This window comes from Uranotaenia lowii, chromosome 2, assembly GCF_029784155.1.
Source record: "Uranotaenia lowii strain MFRU-FL chromosome 2, ASM2978415v1, whole genome shotgun sequence".
Classification (NCBI taxonomy): domain Eukaryota; kingdom Metazoa; phylum Arthropoda; class Insecta; order Diptera; family Culicidae; genus Uranotaenia; species Uranotaenia lowii.
The window spans coordinates 9,904,224-9,928,619 of record NC_073692.1 but is presented as its reverse complement, the minus strand read 5'-3'; the positions used below and the strand labels follow the sequence as shown (position 1 = coordinate 9,928,619).

At 32.8% G+C, this 24,396-nt stretch overlaps 2 protein-coding genes across 2 annotated transcripts in view; both read right to left on the bottom strand.

Moving 5' to 3' along the window:
* Positions 1 to 4,855, bottom strand: part of LOC129741049 (serine/threonine-protein kinase Tor) — a 41,505-nt gene extending 36,650 nt beyond the window's left edge. The window contains exon 1 of the mRNA XM_055732748.1: positions 4,118 to 4,855. Coding sequence (XP_055588723.1) covers positions 4,118 to 4,855 — 738 coding nt within the window. The remainder of the gene's footprint in view (positions 1 to 4,117) is intronic.
* Positions 4,856 to 11,722: 6,867 nt separating this feature from the next.
* LOC129741048 (protein sickie-like) overlaps positions 11,723 to 24,396 on the bottom strand; it is a 121,668-nt gene continuing 108,994 nt past the window's right edge. Inside the window, exon 9 of the mRNA XM_055732747.1 lies at positions 11,723 to 15,654. Within this exon, the coding sequence (XP_055588722.1) occupies positions 15,055 to 15,654 (600 nt within the window). The 3' untranslated portion in view covers positions 11,723 to 15,054. The remainder of the gene's footprint in view (positions 15,655 to 24,396) is intronic.

Below are 24,396 nucleotides of genomic sequence, written 5' to 3'. Positions count from 1 at the left end.
TCTGCCGAACTTGACGAATAGTTACGGTAAGTGGCCTTGCCAGTCCTGGACAGGATGCGGAATTCGAGGATGTCGTCATAAACACCAAACACTTCTGCATTCTTCTAACAACAACAACCAGTTTTTTCGGCAGACACGTGTCTTCGGAAGAATTTACCGGGGCACTTTTCAGAGTGGTCCCGGTTGTTTCCTACGGAAAGAGTCGCTCTCAACTTATCTTCGCCTGCATCCGATGAGGGTTCTTCTCACACCCTCCTCAGAGAATACGTAGACAATCAACTCGACGTGGATGGTCCTAGCCAGGCGTTTACTCTGCAGTGGACCGGGAATGTGGAGTTGAATATTTCCGGGAAAAAATCAACACACCAGTAGGGGGAAGCGTTCCTAAATGCGCATATTGGGTAAAATGCGCATACAGCCGATTGACGATATGGCTGGAGATTAATCATATCTAACCAGTGCAGTTTGAGGGTAATACGCTTTTAACACATGGCATGAAAAAATTAAATTGTTATATAAAGTCGGTAAAATTTAAAAGTTCAAACAAGATTTTTGCCAGTTTTGTTATACCTAATATATTGAACTTTAATTATCGTGCGTACACATTCTGTGAACAAAAATTTTAATGGTTTTTTTCTTATTTATCTGGAAATCGGAAATTCTACAAGTTGAAGCTTTTGGCAAAGTTGTAAATGATCAGATATTGGAATAAGAGACAGGTTCTGAATGCCCATATCAAGGCAGGTTTTTTTTTTTCTTTATTTAGCTCATTTTAACCGTATAAGTTCGAAAACTGTGGTCGGCTACTCAGTTCGTATTAAGTTAAAAATGTATGTGTACGTATTCTAAGCAACTTAATCTATCTTACGTTACTACACGTTGTGGACTACTACTCAAAAAAAGGGATAATGAAGGGAAAGGATTATGGGATTGGTGAAGGGAAGGGTAAAGGGAAAGGAAAAGGTAGGATAAAGGCAGAGGCTTTCAAATGTCCCACACCAGGTTGTGCGTAGCTAGGAAACCATTTCCTGTTTCCAAATCTCCCAAGAGTCCATATTTTAGCAAGGTTTACCGCGCTTGCATTCGCGTTGCTTTGGTGGATAACATATTTCTTGGGAGGGCTAGGCGTTTTAAATGAGTTTTGGAGAAGCCTAGTAACTCCATACCCCCCGACTAGTCATACCAGCTATGTACAGTATGATTTCGTCAAGGTGGGTAGGTGATACTAGGGTGAATTTCATAAAAAAGGTACCTTTTCAGGTTGGTTTTGAAAAGCGGAAAACTTGTGATGCTTTTTAAATGAGGTGATAAAGAATTGAACAAGTTTAGACCTTTGTTCAAGAAACTATTAGAAGCAACCGTTGTTCTCCTTCTAGCAATATAAAAGTTTGAATTTACATTACTTCTTGTATTATAGGAGTGAATTTCCGATATAAAAGTCGGTGTTATGTTAGTTTTTATCAAATTGTTTAGGATTTTATATATAAGGATACAATTTTCCAACTTATTTAAAGTGTATAATGGAAGCACTTCAACAGAATAAAGTTGAATTGACGGGAAAAGTATCGGAAGCTTTTTGATAATTTTTAACGCTCGATTTTTCAGTGAAAGAAGAGGTTTAAGGTGAACAGAAGCTGCACTTCCCCATATGCTATTCATATACGCAAAGTGCGGGTGTATATAAGCATAATAAACATTCCAAGCTATTTTTTCAGAGATGAGTAACCGTATTTTCTTAAGGGCAAAGATGAAAGAGGAAACTTTAGAGCTTATTTGAAGAATATGTTCATTCCATCGCAGATTTTCATCAATTAACAATCCTAGATATTTTACTTTAGATACTTGTTCGATTACTATTTCATTCAGTGAAATTTGAACCTTTTCAGATTGCTTATGTAGGTTGAAAAAAATAAAGTTAGTTTTTTGTAAATTCAGCGTCATATGATTTTGGCGAAAGAAAGATATCACAGTATGTTGATGTCGTGCAGAATGTACTCTTTTAGCATGTCGATATTTTCTACTGTGTATAACAGGGTTGCATCATCTGCAAAGAGCTGCAATTTACCTTTTAAAGGATTTTCGAAAATATCATTTATGTATATAATGAACAGCAAGGGCCCCAAAATAGATCCTTGAGGTATACCGAATTTTATTTGCATTCTGTTACTTTCATTGGAATTAATTTTAACGATTTGCTGTCTGTTGGACAGATAAGATTTAATGAGTTCTATTGCATTTTTTGATAACCCGAACAATTTAAGTTTTTCTACTAAAATCTTGTGACTCACACAATCGAAAGCTTTTCGAATATCAATGAACAAACAAGCCACAGTCTTTTTTTCGGCAAGACTCTCTGAGATTGTCCTAATAAGACTAGCGCACGCACTAAGCGTGTTGGATTTAGGAACGAAACCAAATTGATTGGCATTAATAAGATTTTGTTGAGTGCAATGTTGTTCTATTTGATCAAACAATAGCCTTTCGAATGGTTTAGAAAGACTGTTGAGGACAGAAATTGGTCTGTAATTTGTTATAAACGTTTTATCACCACTTTTAAAGATCGGGGTAACTTTAACGCATTTCAAAACGTCTGGAAACGAATTCGATCTTATGCTCTCATTAACAAGTTCTGTGTATTTATCGATGTAATGGGTTTTGTATTTCTTTAAAAATTTCGTTGATATACCATCGGTACCAGTAGCAGAATTATTTTTGAGATTATCAATAATGTCAGAAAGATAATTTGTCGAAGTCGCACGGAAGGAAAACTCTGATTCAGAAGTTTGAAAATCCATTACAGGTTCCAACCAATCAGAAATAATGGATTCACTCACATTAATAAAGAAATTATTAAATTGCCTTGCGATGGCCTTTTCATCAGTTGATAAAACACCATCTACTTTAATAGCAATAGATGAGTTATGAGAGTTATTTTTGTTGAAAACGATCTGATTTATATTTTTCCATAATTTTTTAGGGTTTTGTAGACTATCCGCAATTAGGTTATCGAAATGTTGCTTTTTCAACAATTTGGATTTATTTCTGAATCATTCCTTAGTTTTTTGTATTCCGATACATACATAGGATTTTGCCTAGAAGCGTGGTACAATTTTCGATTTCTAGCTATAAGTTTAAGTAATTCAGCGTTAATGTAAGGCTTTCTATTTTTTTGCGTTTTTCGAATCGGTAAGGTTTTTGTGTTTTCCAGAATAACTGTTTTATAGTGTTGTACAAAGTCATGAAAGTTCGTTACATGATCAACATTAAGATTTCTCTCTGAGATCTGCTTATACTGTAACACTGTTTTAAAAGCTTCTCGAGATTGATGTTTAGAAACATTTTTTACCGAAATCACTAAGGTTTTGTGGTCAGATAGATCTGGGTCACTTTCCAATAACGTTAAGTTGAAAGTAGTAGTCTGTTAAGATCCGTAATCACGTGATCTATAAAAGTTGCAACAGAGTTCGAGAGCCGTGTGGCATAATTAGTGTTAAGACGATTCAAAATTACATAGCCATTTCCTTCAACAGTACTACGATATGTAACCGTTAGACTATCTTTCCTATTCAGAAGATTTATGTTGAAATCACCGAAAATAATAGTTTTGGAAAACTTTGATAAAAGTGCATCGAAATTAACCAGAAAATTTGAAAAATTTCTTCCAGGATTATAAATTGCAGAGATATTAAACGAGTATTCTGGTAAAGCTACCAGCAAAAAATCAGATTCATCTCTGTGTGCACTGTAAAGAACATGCGAGGTAATATTTTCACTGATAAATATAGAAACTCCACCTCCTCGAGTTTCAGGTCTTGTACAATGATAAGAATCGTAGCCAGTTATGTCGAAAAGTTCATTTTGATATAACCATGTTTCGACAAATACGATAATATCGACCTTCTTATTAAGTGAAGCCAGCATACATTCGAAGTTGTCCAGTTTATGCCTGCAACTTCGAATGTTCATATAAATAATATTGAGGGCATTTGGCAATATATTATTTACGTTTTTCCCGTATGTAACTATGTCGCTGGCTATTTGTTCCAGATCAGCCATACTAATTAAGTTTTAGTTTTGTTGGGATGCGTTTAAAATTAGAAAATGTTTTGGAACAAACGACAGCAACAGCAGCAGCAACAACAACGGCAAAAGCAGTAGCATTCGGGTTTTGGGAAGGTAGCGTGGGGAGGAAAGGGGAAGAGGGTGTTTTGGAAGATTTTGTTTTGGTTTGGGATTTTCTAGTCGTTGAGTAGTAGACTATGTTATGAGTAGTGAGTGCTTGAGAGTGATGAGGAGTGAGAATGTTCGGTTTGTTGAAGATTTTAGTTTTCCGTGAGGCGCTGATGAAACTTTCCTTCATAGTTGCATCATTAAAACGGACCAGTATCGGAGCGATTCCGTTGGAGTTTTTCCCTTTCATCCGGGTACAGAGTGAGATGCTCTCAGCATCAAGCGGCAGATGGTATCTCTCAGCGAGTTCCTTGACGACGTTCACGGTGTTCTCCGGGCCGATGATAGGTTGCACATTGGAGATGATTATGTCGCGGTCGATGTTCATCTGCTCGAGGTGATTTAATTTGCGAGTGACTGCAGAAAAACTCTCCTCAAAAATAGTGCTGGTTTTGAGAAGTTCTTCGACGTTTGTAGTATTTGTTTCTATAGTATTACGTGTGTGTTCCGCTTGGTTCTTCAGACTCGAGATTTGATTGGCAAATGTACTTTGGTAATGTTTCAATTCCATTAGATCTTGACGAAGTTCCTTCAACAGACTTTGGATGGATGATGTAAAGTCCGTTACGGCTACCATAGATTCCTTGGCTACTTCCGGAACAATTTTGCGGATTCCTTCAGCCATTGTAGCCGGGACAGATTTTGGACCGGCGTTTCGATGTTTTTTGTTGAATTGTAGTGTAGGTGAATCCATTTGTTAATTTAACCCACGTTGGATACAGCAAGAGGTTGGCAGGCCAATTAAATTTAGGATTTTCTTCGATTTCCGACCGTAATTGACACAACGATTTGTTACAATATGAGCACTTCCAAAACGCTAGTCTGGTTTCCAGTAGATCCAGAATTTTGCCTAAGTTTTACAGCTTGTTTAATTGAAACTTTTAGGAGTCATCAAATTGGCAAACGATCGAGATCCGCACACACACAATTTTTTCAAGGTTAAATGCCTATATTAAGAAAAATAGATAAGTCTTATACATTTTTTACTTTTTATTATTTAAACATAAAATCTACGCTCTAATCACGTTCTTGCAGCGAAAAAAGAAGAACTTCATACTGATCTGCGAAAAAATACGATATGAACATAATATTACCATGAAATATGGTCATATGGCAGACCTAACTATGTTTCATGCAAAAGAACTAGTGATGTAAAAAATTTCACCGCCTTGACGTATGCTTAACATCCGTTTCTACCGTTTTCAATTAAATAATATCAAAATATTGCAAGTGTTAATGAAACATAGCTAAAATCATAAATATGCGCATTTAGCTCATGTCCGCTCATGTGTATATAGTTTTTATAAAATAAAATAAAATAAATGAATAAATAAATAATCCGGAGCCAGCATCTTCACTTGGTCCCAGTAAAGACTCACGTGAAGTCGTCGAGTTTGCTCTGCAAGTCTTGTTGTGTTTGGGCGAGCAAAACAATATCATCTGGCTGGTCAAGGTCGTTCAGTTGCTCCATTGTTGAAGGATTCCACGGCAATTCTTGGTTCGGTGCACAGTAAGTAGATCGATCCAGTCAGAAAATGCCTTGTACTGTGCTTCGATAAGATGGACTCATTTCTCTGGGACCCCTCGTCGTCTTAGAGCAGCCCAAATGTTTTCGTGGTGCAGTTGGTCAAATGCTTTCTTGAAATCGACGAACACCAGCAGAAGAAAGTCCTGGAATTCGTTGATTTGTTCCAGTATGATCCGTAGCGTTGTGATGTGGTCCACACATGATCATCCGGATCGGAATCCAATTTGATGCCGTCGGTGTGTAGCGTCGATTTTCTGTTGGATGGTGTTCGGGATCACTTTGCAGAGTACTTTGAGGGTTGTACAGATCAACGTTATGCCACGCCAGTTACCGCACTCGGTCAGGTCCCTTCCTTCGGGGCCTTTACGAGGATACTCTGCATCCAGTTGGCCGGGAATGTTGCAGTATCCGGCAACCATTCGGTGCAACATTTGTGCTGACAAGACAAGGTTGGCTTTCAGCATTTCAGCAGGGGTGCAATCGATTCCAGGCGCTTCGTTGGGCTTCATGCCTTTGATTTCCGCTTCTATTTCAGCCAGCGAGGGCGCTTCTGAGTTGACACCATTAATGCAACTTACTGCGGGTTCTCTAGGCCGTCCCTATTCGTGACTCGGAAGAGTTGTTCAAAATGCTCGGGCGGCTGCTTTGGCTGACCCGGTACATGCCTACTGAATTCCGATTTTCGCCTTCCTCCGATCATCGATCATCCTACAGGTTTCATCCGACATCCATTCACTTTGTCTTCCACAAACTTTACCGAGATTACCATGGCTCGTCGTGATAAAGGCCTGTACCGTTGCAGATGCTCTTAATATATGAATATTGTACGTTACAGATTGGTAAATTTGGTCGTACAATGCACTTGGCTTAAGCAATTTTATCACTTTTTCTACTTTCTTTGTTGTTTTTGAACACAGTTACTGGTCCTCCAATTTAGTTCCGGAAGAATTTTTTAACAACTTAATCGTGGGAATACATTGGAACTTAATTACATAAATATTCTGCAAAAAATCATGTATGAGAATCGAACAAACACAAAGACCCCAGGGTTTGAATAATTAAAAAATGATCCTCAATTCACTCAGTCCTATACACATTTTAATCATGTTGACCAAATTGATAAAGATTCTCATCATCTCTGACCCAAACAAATCCTTGGGTACGTATAAGATCATGATCTTTTCTGAAATTTATCGCACAAATAATTTAGACCTACCTTAGCAATAACATAAATACTAAAGCGTATTATTTCCAAATAAGATCATTTCACAAATCAAATGGGAGACTTTAGAATTAGAGCCATCAAGCAACTATGACCCGTCGTTCATTTGCAGTAAAACACCAAGCTTCTCCATTAGACCAACAACTCTCCTTTCTACATATAAACTAACACTACTCTAGAGCCGGGTTCGAATTGGAAGCCAAAGTAGGCCGATCGTTTTCAGGAGATCATTTTGTGTTTCGGGAGCATTGAAAATCAGAAGAACACGCGAATGAGTCTCATTCATTTGAACACAAATCAAGACCCTGTGGGTGTTTTTCCGGCATGAAAATACGCTCAAATCTATTAAATGCAACAATTGCCACTGTAAACCGAAAAAAAAAAACAATTGAAAACCAGAAGACGAATTTCAAAGCGTGCCGCTGGACCTTCATAGAAAACATATCTTAAAACAATTCATGATTTTCTTTCAAAATAGTCAGCTTTCAAAATAACATGGCTTTCGGATGAAATAAGCAACTCGAAAATCACACTGTTTTGATTTTGTTTTCAAATAAATTAGATCACGTTCCACGTTGGCTGCTTTTATTTCCATTTTTTTGTTATTTTTTTCTTCGCTTAGTCCTTTCTGACACCGACAAAAAAGTGACTGTAGTTCAGCAAAAGACCGAGTGTTTTACCGACTTTCGCCGAGTTTTTTTTTACAGTGTAACACGGTTATGTTTTTTTTTGTTTGTTTGTTTGTGTTTAGCGAAACTGTTTTCTGTTTGATTTGTTGTATAGTAATAGCAATACAGTCATAATAATAATAGTAATAATCATAATATAGGTTTGGATTCTCGTTTTTCTTTTCTCTTATTTTTCTTCTCTCAGCTATAAAGTTGTTTCTAGTGTTTCTTAAATTTGAGTACTAGGTTCCCTTTCCGGTGGGACCAAAAAATGGTCCCCTTGTAAAGCCAAACAAAAATCTGCGCGACGCCTCTGTTCGTTTTTATCCTAGCCGGTTTTTCCCTTCAAATATTGTTGTTGTGTGTATATTTATATTGTTTCAGTTTCCGTTTTTTTTTTTTGTATTTATTTGTGGTTGTTGCAAAGATTAGTACTATATAGCAATAGAATATTGGCTATGTGATGTGAGTTTTGTTTTCTCTCTCTTTTTCTCTAGAATAGATTGGCGTTAGTACGGAATAAGATTTTTCTTTTCGGAAGTTCTTGTTGATTGGCTTCGGTCCGAATCTGTGAGCTTTTTATTTTTTTGGTTTGTCTTTTGGGTCGTCTTCAAAAACGTTAGTTGTGTATATAGTTAAGGCAATTTAGCCATTTTGAAAGTTCGAATGTAGGCTTGATTCCGTTCCGTAGAGTTTATGTACCTATTAATGAGAGTTAATGGCCACAATGATACAACGTGATTGAGAATGTGAAAATTTGCGTTGCTAGCTAAAGGGTTGTGATTTTGGAAGGGTATAAAGACGTCGATTCTTTGGAAAAATTTAATCTGCTTGTGGTTTTGGTTACGACACAGAAAAAAATACAAAAGTTTTAGAGAGTTTTATTCGTTTTGCCATCAATAAACTCGATGGAAAACAGATTCAATTGTGTACAACAATAGAGTCACAATGAGATACGCGTGTATAAATTGGTAGATTCTGGGTGTTAATACAAGCTGATGTTTTGAATAAATCTGTAGAAGTTTGAAAGTAGGTTTTAGGTAAGCAAAACGTGGCGTTCAAACATTTAAGCTTTGGAAGCAATACTTTTTTTTACTTACACTGCGCGGAACAAAGTCTCAAATTGGAACGAAAAGACAATCTACAAATTACGTAGCACAAGTTAAGATCAAGTTTGTTGATGGGTGTTGATAAATGTTTTTTACCTATTTCTTAATTCATTAAGCATAACTTGAAGGGTTTTTTAATCCATTCTTCGATTGATATTTGATACCTAGCTAAATATTAGTATATTTTGTTACTCTTCTTCGAGACCGTTTACTTTCTCTTCTTCTCATATCTGTTGTTATTATTCCGATTGGTGTGTTTGTGTTTTTCAATGTGTATATTTACAGTCTAACAAGTGTTGATTTTATTATTTTTTCTACTTTATACATCGAAAATATATATTTTTCGCTATACAGAACCTACACATGTTTATAAACGATCAGTTCGAGTTTTTGTTTCATCGTTTTCAAGTTCCACAACTTGAAACCGATAACTTGTATCCTTTTCATGATGTTATTGTATCTTTTTTTTCTTTATGAAAATGGTTTTTTGACTTTATTGTATTTTCCTTCTTTTGAAGGTTATTATTGTTTTTGGGTCACTTCTCAAGAAGGGGAAAATTTAAAGTTTAAATTCTAATCAAAGGAGGCCGGGCAAAAATCTATGAAACTGGGTTCTCTTTGTGTACTTGGATGTACATTAAAAGGTTGAAAGATCTCGACGAGATTAGAAAAATTTAGTAGCTACAGAGCTAAAAAAATCTAACGAGAAAGAAAAATGGTTTGGTTTATTTTCGTAATGATTAAAAAAAAATTAAACGTTTTATCTCTTAAAAAAACAAAATATAAACGAAAGTTTTAATTTAAATATCAATCTCTTGTATCATTTTTCAGTTGTACGTCGTTTGAAGAATCCAAAGAAAACATGTCGAACAAAATAAAGCAGATTAACATACAAAGCTTAATCAAAAACAAAAACAGATTTATAATCAAGCATCACTGAAAAATGCTTCAAAACTTTTGATATCATGGATTTTGATTGATTCACTAACAGCAAGTCGCTTTTAAAGAATAGCAAAAGTTGTCGTTGAAAAAAAAAATCGCTGTATCGGATAATTTTACTAAATAAATTGTAACTATTATAGACCTCTTTATTTTCTTGATTTTTTCAATTTTATTGATTTCGTTTTTTTCTGCATGGAATGAATTGTGTTGACTTTCTTGATGGTTCTATTTTCTTAATTGCAAATTTCATGATTTTATTGATTTTCAACATTTTTACGATTCTTTTGTTTTTTATTCGTCTAGATTTTTTGCATATTTTTGATATTCTTAGTTTTTAAAATTTTCTATTCATTCACTCAATCCTCTGATTCTTCTGAAATTTTTGGTATTCTTTATATTTTTAAAATTTTATAATGTTTTTATTTCGTAGTTTCCGTTTTTTTTAGATATTTTTGACATTTTCTTCAATTTGAATTATATGGTCAAACTGACTTTTCAATTTTTTTCGATTCCATTAATTTTCTCTGTTGGAATGATTTTTTTTTGTTTTCTAATTTTTTTTTTATTTTCATTGTTTTTTGGATTTTTGTTGAATTTCTGTTTTTATTTCTTGATTTTCTTTATCTCCTTTATGTATTTTTTTTTTATTTTAATCATTTTTCAATAGTTTTTGATTTTTTAATTTTTGTGTACCTTTGATTTAAAAGATTTGCTTTTTGTCTTGAATTTCTTACGTTTTTTTGTTTTCTATTCATCCCGCAATGAAAATTTCTTTCTTGACTTTCTTGTTTTTTTGTTGTTCATTTCTGGTTTTCTCGATTTACTTGACTTTCTTAATTTTCTTTTTTTTATTGATTTTCTTGATTTTCTTGATTTTCCTGATTTTTTTGATTTTCTCGATTTTCTTAATTTTCTTGATTCTTTTGATTCTCTTGATTTTCTTGATAACCTTGTTTTTCTCGATTTACTTGACTTTCTTAATTTTCTTTATTATTGATTTTCTTGATTTTCCTGATTTTCTTGATATTCTCGATTTTCTTGATTTTGTTGATTTTCTTAATTTTCTTGATTTTCGTAATTTTCTTTTTTTTATTGATTTTCTTGATTTTCTTGATTTTCTTGATTTTCTTGATTTTCTTGATTTTCTTGATTTTCTTGATTTTCTTGATTTTCTTGATTTTTTTGATTTTCTGGATTTTCTTGATTTTTTTGATTTTCTTGATTTTCTTGATTTTCTTGATTTTCTTGATTTTCTTGATTTTCTTGATTTTCTTGATTTTCTTGATTTTCTTGATTTTCTTGATTTTCTTGATTTTCTTGATTTTCTTGATTTTCTTGATTTTCTTGATTTTCTTGATTTTCTTGATTTTCTTGATTTTCTTGATTTTCTTGATTTTCTTGATTTTTTTGATTTTCTGGATTTTCTTGATTTTTTTGATTTTCTTGATTTTCTTGATTTTCTTGATTTTCTTGATTTTCTTGATTTTCTTGATTTTCTTGATTTTCTTGATTTTCTTGATTTTCTTGATTTTCTTGATTTTCTTGATTTTCTTGATTTTCTTGATTTTCTTGATTTTCTTGATTTTCTTGATTTTCTTGATTTTCTTGATTTTCTCGATTTTCTTGGTTTTCTTGATTTTCTTGATTTTCTTGATTTACTTGATTTTTTTGATTTTCTTGATTTTCTTGATTTTCTTGATTTTTTTGATTTTCTTGATTTTCTTGATTTTCTTGATTTTCTTGATTTTCTTGATTTTCTTGATTTTCTTGATTTTCTTGTTTTCTTGATTTTCTTGATTTTCTTGATTTTCTCGATTTTCTTGATTTTCTTGATTTTCTTGATTTTCTTGATTTTCTTGATTTTCTTGATTTTTCTAATATTTTATATTTCCTTGAATTTCTTAGTTTTCTTAAATATTTTTAATTTATCTTATTTTCTGGATTTTCTTTGTTTTATTTTATTTTTTTGCTATTCAAATTTTTCTTGTTTTCTTAACTTCCTTGATATTCTTGATTTTCTAGATTTACTTGATTTTCTGGATTCTGCTGATCTTCTTCATTTTTTTTTTATTTTTTCTGATTGATTAAGTTTTTTTTTTACTTCCTCAATTTTGTTAATTGTCATGGTTTTTTATTTTCTTGATTTTCATGATTTTTCAATTTTGCGGATATTTTTTAATGCATAAATTTTCTTGATCTATATGATTTTCTATATTATTTTTATTATCCTGATTTTTTTTTAATATTTTGATTATTGAATTTTCTTGATCCCCTGGAATTTCTTGATTTTTTTTTATCTTGATTTTTCATAGTTTTTATTTTCTCGATTTTCTTAAATTTTTCGATTTTCTTGATTTTTGTGATATTCTTGATTCTTTCTTTGTTTTCTTGATTTATTGATTTGGTTGATTGTCTTGGTTTCTAAATTTTCTCAAATTTTTGGATATTTTTTAATCTTTAATTTTCATATTTTCTATGTATTTCTTAATTTTCTTGAATTTTTTGATTAACTTGATTTTTCTGATCTTTTTGATTTTCTTGATGTTTGTTTTTAATTTTCTTGACATTCCTGTTTTTTTTTCAATTTTCCCCATTTTTTCTATATTTTATTCATATTTTAAATTTTTTTTCTTGTTTTTTCGACTCTCTTGATTTTATTGATTTTCATGTTTTTATTGATTTTCGTGCTTTTTAAATTTTCTTGAAATTATTTATTTCCTGTATTTTTGGTTTTGTTTATTTTTTATGTTTGATTTTCTTGATTTTTTTTTTTATTTTCTTTATTTCCTTGAATTTCTTAACTTGCTCGATTATCGTAATTTTTTTTGTCATTTTCATGACTTCAATTATTTTCTTGATTTTGTAGATTTTCTAGATTTTTTTTTTTAATTTTTCTGATATTTTTGAATGTATAAGTTTTCTTGATTTCCATTATTTTCTTTTTTTTCTCATGTTGTTGATATTTTGATTTTTCAACTTTTTGATTTCCTTATTTCTCTATTTTTTTTTTATTTATCTCATTCCTATTTTCAATTTTTTTATATTCTCTTGCTGTTCTTGATTTTCTTATTTTCTTCGTGTTCTTGATTTTCTAGATTGACTTTTTTTCTTATTACTCGGACACTTTAATCTTTACTTTTCTTGATTTCCTTTATTTTCATTTCTTCCTGTTTTAAGTTTCTTTATTTTCATGTTTTTCTTAGTAACCTTTTTTCTTCGTTTTTCCTAATTTTTTTGAATTTCTTGATTCCAAAATTTTCTTGATTGTTTATCTCGATTTTCCTGATTTTTTGGATAGTTTTGAATGTTTATGTTTTCTTGATTTCCTTAATATTCTTGATTTTCCAGATTTAGATTTTTTTAATATTCTTGGCTTCTTTGAATTTCATGATTTTTCCAAATTTCTTGATTTCCTTAAGTTTTTCTTTTTTTTTTCTTATTTATTGAATTTTTTTTCTTGATTCTCTTGATTTTTCCAATTTTCTTGATTTTTTTTGTATTCTTGATTTTCTTCATTTTCATGATATTCTTGATTTTCTTTATTTTGTTGATAAACTTGATTTTGTGGATTTTCGTATTTTTTTAATTTTCTCGATTTTTCGGATATTTTTGAATTTTTAATTTTTTTGGTTTTCTATATTTTTTTTTTTGAATTTGTTGATTTTCTGATCTTCTTGATTTTATTGATATTTTTAATTTTCTGATTTCTTGATTTTTAATATCCTATTATTTCAATTTTCTAAAAATTTTCGATCTTTCTTATTTTCTTGATATTATTGTTTTTCTTTATTTTCTTTACGTTCATGGTTTTCCTGATCTTCATGTTTTTAGCAATTTTTTATTTTCTTAATTTTCTTGATGCTCTTCATTCTTTCGATTTTCTTGATTTGCCTCGTGTTTTTGTTTTTTTTTTTTTTTTTTGGTAATATTCTTTATTTTTTGTTTTCTTGATTTACTTGATTTTGTTGATTTTATTTGTTTTCTTTATTTTTTTGAGTTTTTGTCTATTTGTGTCTAAATTTTCTTGAACTTCTCGATTTTCTTCAGTTTTTTTTTCCATTAGTTTGATTTTCTTAGTATTGTTTTTTTTAATGTTCTTGATTTTTTTTTGATCTTCCTTGAATTCATAATTGCTTGAATTTTGATCGTGCTTATTTTATTGATCTTTTTGATATTTTTGATTTTAAGCTATTTTTTTTCTTTATTATTTGAATTTCTTGATTTTCATGATATTCTGGATTTTATAAATTTCTTGATCTACTTGAATTTCCGGATTTCATTGATTTATTTTTTGTTAAGTGACTTTATTATCTTGATCTTTTAATTTATTTCGTGAAGTTTTGATTTTCTTGATTTTTTTCATAGTCTGTATTTTCCTGAAATTTTCTTCTTTCTTGATTATCTTGTCATTCTTATTTTATATGTCTTTGAACTGCTCTTGTTTTTCTAATATATTAATTTTTTCGATTTCACTGATTTTGTAGAGAAAATCATTCGATTCTAGAGATTGATAATTTTAATTTTCTCGTCAAGACCTTTCGAGGTATTAGTAAATAGGTAGACGGTACATCCATGTACACAAAGTGATCCTCTCTTTTTTATAAATTCAAAAAGTCGGGCAAAATGATGGTTCGTGAAAAAAAAAATGATTTGAAAAAAAACACTCCGAACTTTACAACTCTTCAATTCGTGTTGCACCATTTTTATTGCCCGAATTCCAATCAAACGAATCAATAAATCCATCACGGTTCATTGAGCTCAAGATGAAAAATTATATGCACTACATCAATAGATCGAAAACAATATTTTCATTAAGTCCAATTAATTTCGCAACAGAACGCATTCAAATGGGGGGAGGGAGGCCTCCTCACAATCGTCATAATTTTCCTTCCATATTCCAAAAAAAAAAAGAAAATAGGAAAGGATTGGGGATTGGTCAAATTTACGACTGCGTAACAAAACAATTAATTAAATTGATTTTCATTGTGTGCAACAAGCAGCCGCCCCATTTTGCAAAATTATGGACAGCAACAAAAAAAAGACCGAACGGAGCAATATTGTTTGTTCCATTTCATCGGCATCAATTAATCGCTCGTTGATTAACACGAATCATTGCCCTCAACTCGGCCACGCGAGCTGGTGTACCAACTATCAAAACGATTTAAGCGCCGAGAAAATTTGAAATTGATAAATTAAAAAAAACCACTCACATTCGCTCGTTTTCCCCGTCTCGAGTCATTCACTCGGAAAATGTGTGTGAATATTTTAATGTTGATTTTATCAATGATTTAATACTTTTTTGATCGCACTCCTGCCTCCTGCCGCTTTTTTTTAGGCTGTTAACTTTTCTAGTCCTTACTCAGCACCCGCCGAGCTGTCGTGGGTCATGTTCGAGTCCAGACTGGCACAATCGGAGTCCGGTTCCTGATTTCCGTTGTAATTTGCAGCCTCCTGTAGGCGCATCAGCATATTCAGCAGTGGATCCTGGTTCTCAGAATTGGCCGGGGCACTCGCTTCCAGCCCGACGTCATCGGCCGTGATTTGCCGCAGCTGGGGAACCGTCGTGGGGCTCACTGGCCACGGGTAGGTTTCCCGCACAAACGTACAAGGATCGACCCAGCTGCCACCTCGGCGACCATAAAGCTGGACTCCTTCCCGAACCGCTTCCATCAGATACGGAGCCAGGTGGTAGTTCCAAACGTCGGTGAACCACACTTGCGAGTCCTGCAGGTTCATAGGGCAGGAGAGGAATAACCGAGGTCCAATTGTGACATCGCTCGAGTTGTGCGTCTCTAGGAAACTGTTGATGTGTTGCCAAACTGTGGGGAGCCATCGGAGGACCTTCTCTAGTTGGGGTTGCGCCTGCTGGAATTGAAGCTCCATGGTGAACAGTTTTCGCCGCAGGTATCGCCCGAGGAAGCCCTTGACCGGTTCCATGTGGTTGGCCGTTAGGACCTAGGGTTGAAAGATAGGAGAAAATGCATTGAAAATAAGTGTTGATTCCGTGCGTTAATATCCTTCAGACTTTAACTTTAACAGACAATGACTAATTTACAAAAGAAGTTTTTGTTGTATTTTTTGTGGAAATATTGTCAGAGTGAATGAACATTTTACTAATAATATGATATTTTCAAATTTGTAATTAGGAAGATTAAAAATGCTTGATGGGCTTGTTTTCAGTTGAAATCAAACGCTTAGAAATTGAACCCCGCTATTAATACTGCAAAAATTCGTTTCCTAAGGTTTTCAGAAGCTCAAATCACAGATAATAGTCGAGAAAAAGGGGTTTAAAAACCAAAAATTCAGAACAAAAACATTTGATTCAACATTGATGACAAAGGAAAAAAGTATCATTCAAGTTGTTCAATTTGACCAGACCAGACTCTCGACTGGATTGAATGGTTACGATTTAAACAAATTACCTTTAACACATTTTCAAATATGATGAAAAGTATTTAATAAGTCTTTAACATCTTGAGAACGAGATTCAAGTGTTGATGCGTTTGTTAGCCCCGAAAATGAAAAAAAAAATCAACATTACTTTAATCAAGTAATTCAAGTTCTAGAATTCAAAAAAAGGAATCGAAACTAGAGAATCGGGATCAATACATAAAAAAAATTTCATTTTTTGTATAGAAACACGTCAGCAGCGTTTAAGTCGTTTTTCAAACATCCAAATAAGAGCAGTTTAGTTAAAACTTGCTTAAAAAATTGAGTACTTTTTGAATAAACTTTTTATTTTTATAATGTGAATCAATCCTACAAAATTATAAAACATAAATCACGGATTTCATGGCATCTGGAATAAATTTTATTTTGCTTATTCGAAATTTGAAAAAATTGGAGTAGGTAGTAATCAGTAATTGAAAGAAGTTTGCGGTACAGATTAAAGGAAAACATCTCCCGTTTTCAAAATAGCTTTTAGATAATTTGTGAGGATTTGAAAAAAAAGCAATTTTCTGAATAGGTCATCATGATTGGTAGAATTATCTAAAAACTTTTAAATAAACTTGCCAGCATTTCATCCGGGCAATATCCGGGTAAATCCAAAGTATCTATATTTCGAAAAAAAGCATAGCTAATTTTTGCATCATTTGAAAGTTGGGACTTTCTCCTTTCATTTGAGCTAAAATTTTAAAGAATCCATCGGGGAATCTAGAATTTTTTTTTTACCTTTAGGTTAAAAAAAAATTGGTGGTTTTTTTCGAAGACAAAATCATACTAATCACTTTGAAAACGCTTGTCTTACCTTTAGCGTTATTTCAACTTCATATGTCAATAACATGATCTAATAGGAAATTTTCCTGGCAACAACTTTGTAGCAGACATCAAATTGATACAAATTAAGAAAAAAAAAGAGTTGGAATGTCACAAACAGAGAGATTACTATTTCATTAGAAAAATTTATAAAACTTCTCATTCTCTCGCTGATTGTACTAAAACAAGAAATTCTACCAACTTAGTTATTGATTGTAGAGTGTTTCAATGTTCAGGATGGTTTATTTACATTAAGGAATCAAAATTGTACATTAATTTGATCAGGATAATCTGAAGCGATAATCTGATAATCAAAACCAGCAGGTAAACGTTATATTTCCTTGAAAAAAGCCCTATTTGAATCAAATTTCTATCGGCCAGTGCCCTAAGTTTACATTAATTCAGCATCAATCAATGCTAATGTGCTTTGACCTAATGCCACTGTAGTGCTTACAATGTGAGAAAATGCATTAAAGCAAGCTTGTGTGATGCCAGTTTAATGCTTAGAAAATATAGCATTTGTTATTCGGATTTAGACCTAGGTATGTTGCATTTCAAAAGCATTGAACAAAGCTGATAAAATGCTAGTTACATTTTAAAAAAAGTGCTATATTACTAATATGATGCAGCATAGCACTCGAAGGGCAGTTGTAATGCAAAATTGCACTTGATGTGCTAATATTGTGTAATTTAGCACTTGCATGCTGGAATAAAGCTATAAAATGCAAAGCTTTAGTGCTCACCCGATCAGAAGAGAAAAACAATATTATATCATGATGAGATATTTTTTTTTTTTTGTTTCGATTATAGTCGTTTTACCATCTTTATGGCATTCGCGACTTTATCAACGTTACAGTTGGCGGATCGTTATTGAAAAACTTATCCGGTACAACTGTGTTCGATGTTTACTCTTGGGCTCGAACTCGCGGACATCGGCTCAGGAGACAACAGACTTGCCAACTGAGCTATATCACAAGCCCTATGATGAGATATTTTGATATTCATTTTTTTCCTATCAAACTGAGATATAATTTAGTACTCGTAGGATGTTAAAATATCTCAAATTATAACAAAAAGTCCATGCAAGCATAATTAAATTATATCAGCCCTCGATAGCATTATACCAAGATTATATCTCAATCAAAATGCAAATGCAAATTAGACCAACCAAAATGAAAAAATATGAGTCTTGCATAAAAGCTTGTATGCACTTTTGGTCTAACACGCATTACTTGTAGGCAAGGAGAGCCCGATCAGACGTCAATCCATTCAGAGGGACAATTTTCGAATTTCGACCTGAAATTAAGTTTTTCGGCATGTACCAAAAAGGTACATATGTGTACCTTCTCTCAGAATTGAACGTACCTCAATAGTTTCAGAGTTATAGAACTATGCGATTGTCCCGCTGAATAGACGGTTCGATTTCAGGATCTCGCATATTAAAAGAGCAAAAAACCATACTTTTTCCGGAAAATTGATGTACCTCGGAGGTACATCAAATTTCAATAACAATTATTTCAAAGTAGTCGAAGATTCCTTTGAATTCAGCTACAGTATTTGAAAGACCCAAATACTAGTATTTCACTAGCTACTTGCTAGTATCCTCAGTGGGTTATCGACTGAAGAAAGTGTATCATATCCCTCCCTTAAATTGTCCAAGCTAGGTAGCTCTGAATTATTTGTAGGTAAAAAGAACCTTCGAATGCTCGGCAAATGTGCCGTTGTCAGTTTCTTGGGCCTACCTACCCTTTTCTGGGTGTTGTCAGGTAGATTATTATTGTTACCCGCCCTATTTTGGGCGTTGTCAGGTAAATTATATTTCTTCCTACCTAAGAACTTGAACAGCCAACTATGACCTGGTCCGTTGTCTCCGTTCAACAGTTTAGCTGAATTTTGATTGAAAATTTCAATACTTTCCGCTACATCTAACTTCAGCGAATTACTGTTCAACGATCGAAGTAAAGAAATATTTTCTTGATCGATCAAATGGCCTGTTTCACAGATGTGTAATGCTACTGAAGATCTAGGATTCTGTGAAGGGAGAACTTTTTTCTTCGAATCTGATTTGGCAATTGCCAAATGTTCTTCGAATCTCTCTATTAACTTCCTTTTTGTTTGTCCAATGTATACCTTATCACAGTCAGAACAACTGATCTTGTACACACCGGATCTATGCAAAAGTTCCACCGGATCTTTTGTTGATCCTAAAATGGATTTCAATTGATTATTGGAACTACTAAAAACCAATTCAATATCAAATTTTGTTAACTTGGATCGTAATTCAAGAGCATTGAAGCTATTAAATTCCATCGATCTCCGTTGAAACTCGTTTTGAATTGGAGTTAAAGTAGTGAAGGATTTTCTCTGAAGAATTTTTTGTTTTTTGTTGATGATGGCTTGAATAGAACTGGATTGGTATCCATTCTTAAGTTCCAGTTCTATTCAAGCCATCATCAACAAAAAACAAAAAATTCTTCAGAGAAAATCCTTCACTACTTTAACTCCAATTCAAAACGAGTTTCAACGGAGATCGATGGAATTTAATAGCTTCAATGCTCTTGAATTACGATCCAAGTTAACAAAATTTGATATTGAATTGGTTTTTAGTAGTTCCAATAATCAATTGAAATCCATTTTAGGATCAACAAAAGATCCGGTGGAACTTTTGCATAGATCCGGTGTGTACAAGATCAGTTGTTCTGACTGTGATAAGGTATACATTGGACAAACAAAAAGGAAGTTAATAGAGAGATTCGAAGAACATTTGGCAATTGCCAAATCAGATTCGAAGAAAAAAGTTCTCCCTTCACAGAATCCTAGATCTTCAGTAGCATTACACATCTGTGAAACAGGCCATTTGATCGATCAAGAAAATATTTCTTTACTTCGATCGTTGAACAGTAATTCGCTGAAGTTAGATGTAGCGGAAAGTATTGAAATTTTCAATCAAAATTCAGCTAAACTGTTGAACGGAGACAACGGACCAGGTCATAGTTGGCTGTTCAAGTTCTTAGGTAGGAAGAAATATAATTTACCTGACAACGCCCAAAATAGGGCGGGTAACAATAATAATCTACCTGACAACACCCAGAAAAGGGTAGGTAGGCCCAAGAAACTGACAACGGCACATTTGCCGAGCATTCGAAGGTTCTTTTTACCTACAAATAATTCAGAGCTACCTAGCTTGGACAATTTAAGGGAGGGATATGATACACTTTCTTCAGTCGATAACCCACTGAGGATGCTAGCAAGTAGCTAGTGAAATACTAGTATTTGGGTCTTTCAAATACTGTAGCTGAATTCAAAGGAATCTTCGACTACTTTGAAATAATAGTTTCATTCAGCTAAGAGGTTCTTCAAACCTTTGATTATTAGTTCAATAACAATTTTTTGTCAAACTTTGAAATTTGTCATACCTAGTTATATAAACTATATATCATATTTGAGTTGATGAAATATGATGTTTGTTCGAGTATTTAAAGTCACTGGAAAAAGTTTATATAACTGAGTATGAGAAATTTCAAAGTTTGATAAAAAATTGTTATTGAAATTTGATGTACCTCCGAGGTACATCAGATATTTTCTAGAACGAAGGAAATCGGTCAAAAAACAGCAAAATTATTCAACATTTGCTTTTCAACTACATAAAAATTAGTTTTAAGCAAAATTTCATACTAAGTACACTTAAGTATGACAAATAATGCATCAAATCGCCCTGAAATTCTTCAAGCAACTCAAATATGATATTTGTTTGAGTATATAAAGTCACCGGAAAAAAGTTTATATAACTAAGTATGAGAAATTTCAAAGTTTGACAAAAAATTGTTATTGAAATTTGATGTACCTCCGAGGTACATCAATTTTCCGGAAAAAGTATGTTTTTTTGCTCTTTTAATACGCGAGATCCTGAAATCGAACCGTCTATTCAACGGGACAATCACATAGTTCTATAACTCTGAAACTATTGAGGTACGTTCAATTCTGAGAGAAGGTACGCATATGTACCTTTTTGGTACATGCCGAAAAACTCAATTTCAGGTCAAAATTCGAAAATTGTCCCGCTGAATGGATTGACGTACCTGCCTCCTCCTGAATTGTACTCAAACTTTCAAGCATTGTGTTTCCAGCCAGGAGATTCGATCCTCGACCTGCAGGTTGAGAGGCCCGCACGCTTTCACAGAACCATGTCTGATGCATTGGAATGAGACCATTCAAACTTCCAATAAAAGTTTTCGAGACATTTGCTTGCCCGACAAAAACAAAAGAGATATAATCATTTTTTTCTAAAAGGACCATAACGAAGATTATGAAATCAAAGCTATATCCTAATAAATTAATAATATCTCGTCGAGATGGGTTTGTGTTACAATTTTGATATGCTCTCCTGATCGGGTATGTTTACTTGGGTGAATATGACGTCACAAACGCGATTTGTCCCGCTCTGCGGTGCTCACATTTTTCAATCAAAGCAACCCAAATCTTCCCTCTTAGCTCGGGGGATAAATCATTCATTAGACCATTACGTTGAAGCTTGGTGCCACGTTAGCCAAACTGTATTAATCCTTTCACAAAAACTCTAACTGAATAAAATTACTTATTTATCACTTGCACTAGAACAGGACTGCAATCAAGGTCATCCCTGATATCCGGCGATACGTTGTCGTTGATACCACTTAATGTCAATTTGTAAAGATTCACTCAAATGAAAAACGAGAATTATTTTCATTATTAGCAAAGCAAAAGAAAACGCGTGCGATTTCATTCAGTCATCGCCTACTTTTATTTCTAGGCCCTTGCATAAAATTTCGCATAAAAATTTGCTTCAAAAACCTTAGCTGTTTTGTATTATGCATGCAGATAAAAACCAAATTATGTGACCGAACTTATGGACTGAAAAAATAAAAACAAACCTGCGAATGACAGAAATCTCGCTAGTAAAAAGTGTCGCTAGTAAAACTGTCGCTTTTCTGTTCGGTGCTACATAATAGGAAAAGTATAAGGTTTTTTTAGGGATCATCCCAGGCCCAGGAAAAGTATAACGAAGTTTCATCTTATTAATCCATTAATGAAAGATGAGTAACAATAGCGATTGTTTAAAAATCAGATCAAAATGGATTTTAAATAGCAAGGTTTTGTTTGATGATTGGTTTTGCCATTTCCCACGAAACCACTTACTTAAATGCATGCTTCTTTACTGACTGCGTAAAGGATTTTAAAATTTAGTTTGAATTCACTTGAGTGCGTATAATATATCTACACAATATCGACTAAGAAATTCCAAAAAGTAAATTTTAAAGGTTTTCGATTCGTGATTTTTTGAATGTTATTAAACTAGGTTTTTTAGAACAATACTTGATTGTTTCATAAAACATTCCATGATAATTGAAAATGTGCAAATTTTGAGCTTAATTTAATAAATTGAATAATGTTTTATTTTATGGGTGCTACAAGTAATTCAATCTAATCTCATTTGGGATGTTTAACGTGCTTCCATAAATGATAGTTTTTACTACGAGCCCCTGCTTGTTAAGGTGGTCTTTTGAGTTAATTTGTTGCAATCCCAATAACATTTAGGACAATTTGAACAGTTGGAAAATGTTTTTATTTGAAATTGTGATTGGCAATTTGAGAGTAATCCTTTTTAACAGATGTTAGAGGACTAGAAGCCTTTTAAATAATACAAAATTTCTTTGAGAAAATCTCAACCATGATATGAGCAATATCACCGCTAAGGTATTGAAAATTAATAATGAGAACCTACATTTAAGTTCTAACCTCGAATCTAATGTAAATATGGATGATCTATGACAGGAGTTTTTGAAGGATGAGAATCAACAAATTCTGTAAAATTTAATCTTAAAAAGACTTCAATGTACTTTTTTCACTCACGATAAAGATGGCAACCCAAAATTTAATCCTAAAATCAGAACTACTAAATCAAAGACTATCTTAAATTTATCAATAGCAATTAATGAAATTTTTACAAGCTTAACTATAGATTCAGTATCCGATGGCAGTATCAAATCAAACTAAATCAGATAGCATCAAAGAAGAAAGCTAAGATCCTTCCTCTCTTTGTTGCTGAACTTAAGCCGAAATATTTGGTTTCTTTAACTTTAATATATTTTGTTTTTAAGAGTTATGAATCGTTTCTTATTAAACATTTCAAAAATTAAAGCATAGTGTTTATTTTGTGAATACATAATCACTGTGGGAATTAAATGTTTTTCAGGCAAAAAATACTCGAACTCTAAAAGCAAAGAACTTTTAAGAACCTCAAACTCAGAAGGGTAAAGTTGGTCAGAATTTGCCATTTAAACTTTCTTGTTTTGATCTAATAACATTGAGGAGTATGACGTAATTTGAAAGGAAAAATTCCCAAACTCAGAGTTGTTGATCTTAGCAACCATTGAGCAAAATTCTACACACTTCGTGTTTTTGGCTTCAAAACAAATGATTCTTTAAGAATTATTTAGCTCTGAAATTTCGAATGCATCCTTTTGGTTTTATAGCATCGATCATTTATTTTTTAATTTATTCCTTCAGATAATGAGCTGAGAGAATCTTTCAAATTCAAATGGAAAAGAACTTAATATCAAATTTTAACTCCTTCAACTAAGGTACACCGGGGCAAGTGCAAACGGTTTTCACCATAGTTCAACTTTCACATGTCCTAGAAAAATATGTATATGTTCAAAAATTATCAATTATCGTTCGTTGCATCAATAAAATAGTTCTCAACAAATTCCCGTTGGAAGTGAAAAATTAAAAAATGTTGGTAAAAAGTAACGGTGCTTTTGTGAAAAAATTTCAAAATTTGCACTTGCCCCGTTTATGGGGGCAAGTGCAAACGCAATACTTTTTCCAAACTAATTCACAGATGAGTCAGTGTATCGGTCTTAAAATGAATTGAATACATGTTCCGGAACGTTTTATCAATTTTGATTAATATGTTTGCTGTTTTCTTGTAATATTGATAACTTTTTGGATCTCCATTTTTGGTGACTGTTGTTTTAAGCAAAAGACCTTCATTTACTAAGGCATTACGGAACTTTGAACATCCGCTTCAGATACAACACTTTGGAAACCCCTTCTGACCATTTTAATATAATGCTGAACCATTTTGGTGATAAATTTTCTGAAATGGCTGATGTAACATGGCTTAAAGGTGCGTTTGCACTTACCCCGGTAGTGTTGTTTGCACTTGCCCCACAGTGTGGGTTGACAAGAGCGAATATTATTTTCACGACTTTCGGGGTGTACTGAAAATTTATCATAAATTTTCTGCTTTCACTTGAATATCGGTCTCCAACACTCACCTTTTAACGAAAATTCGGATTTGAATGCCCTTTTTTGTAGTTAAAATATGCTAAACAAAAACACACTATTCATGTCTAGTATGTACTTGAATTCGTGTGTGATCAAACAATGCCGTGTTTT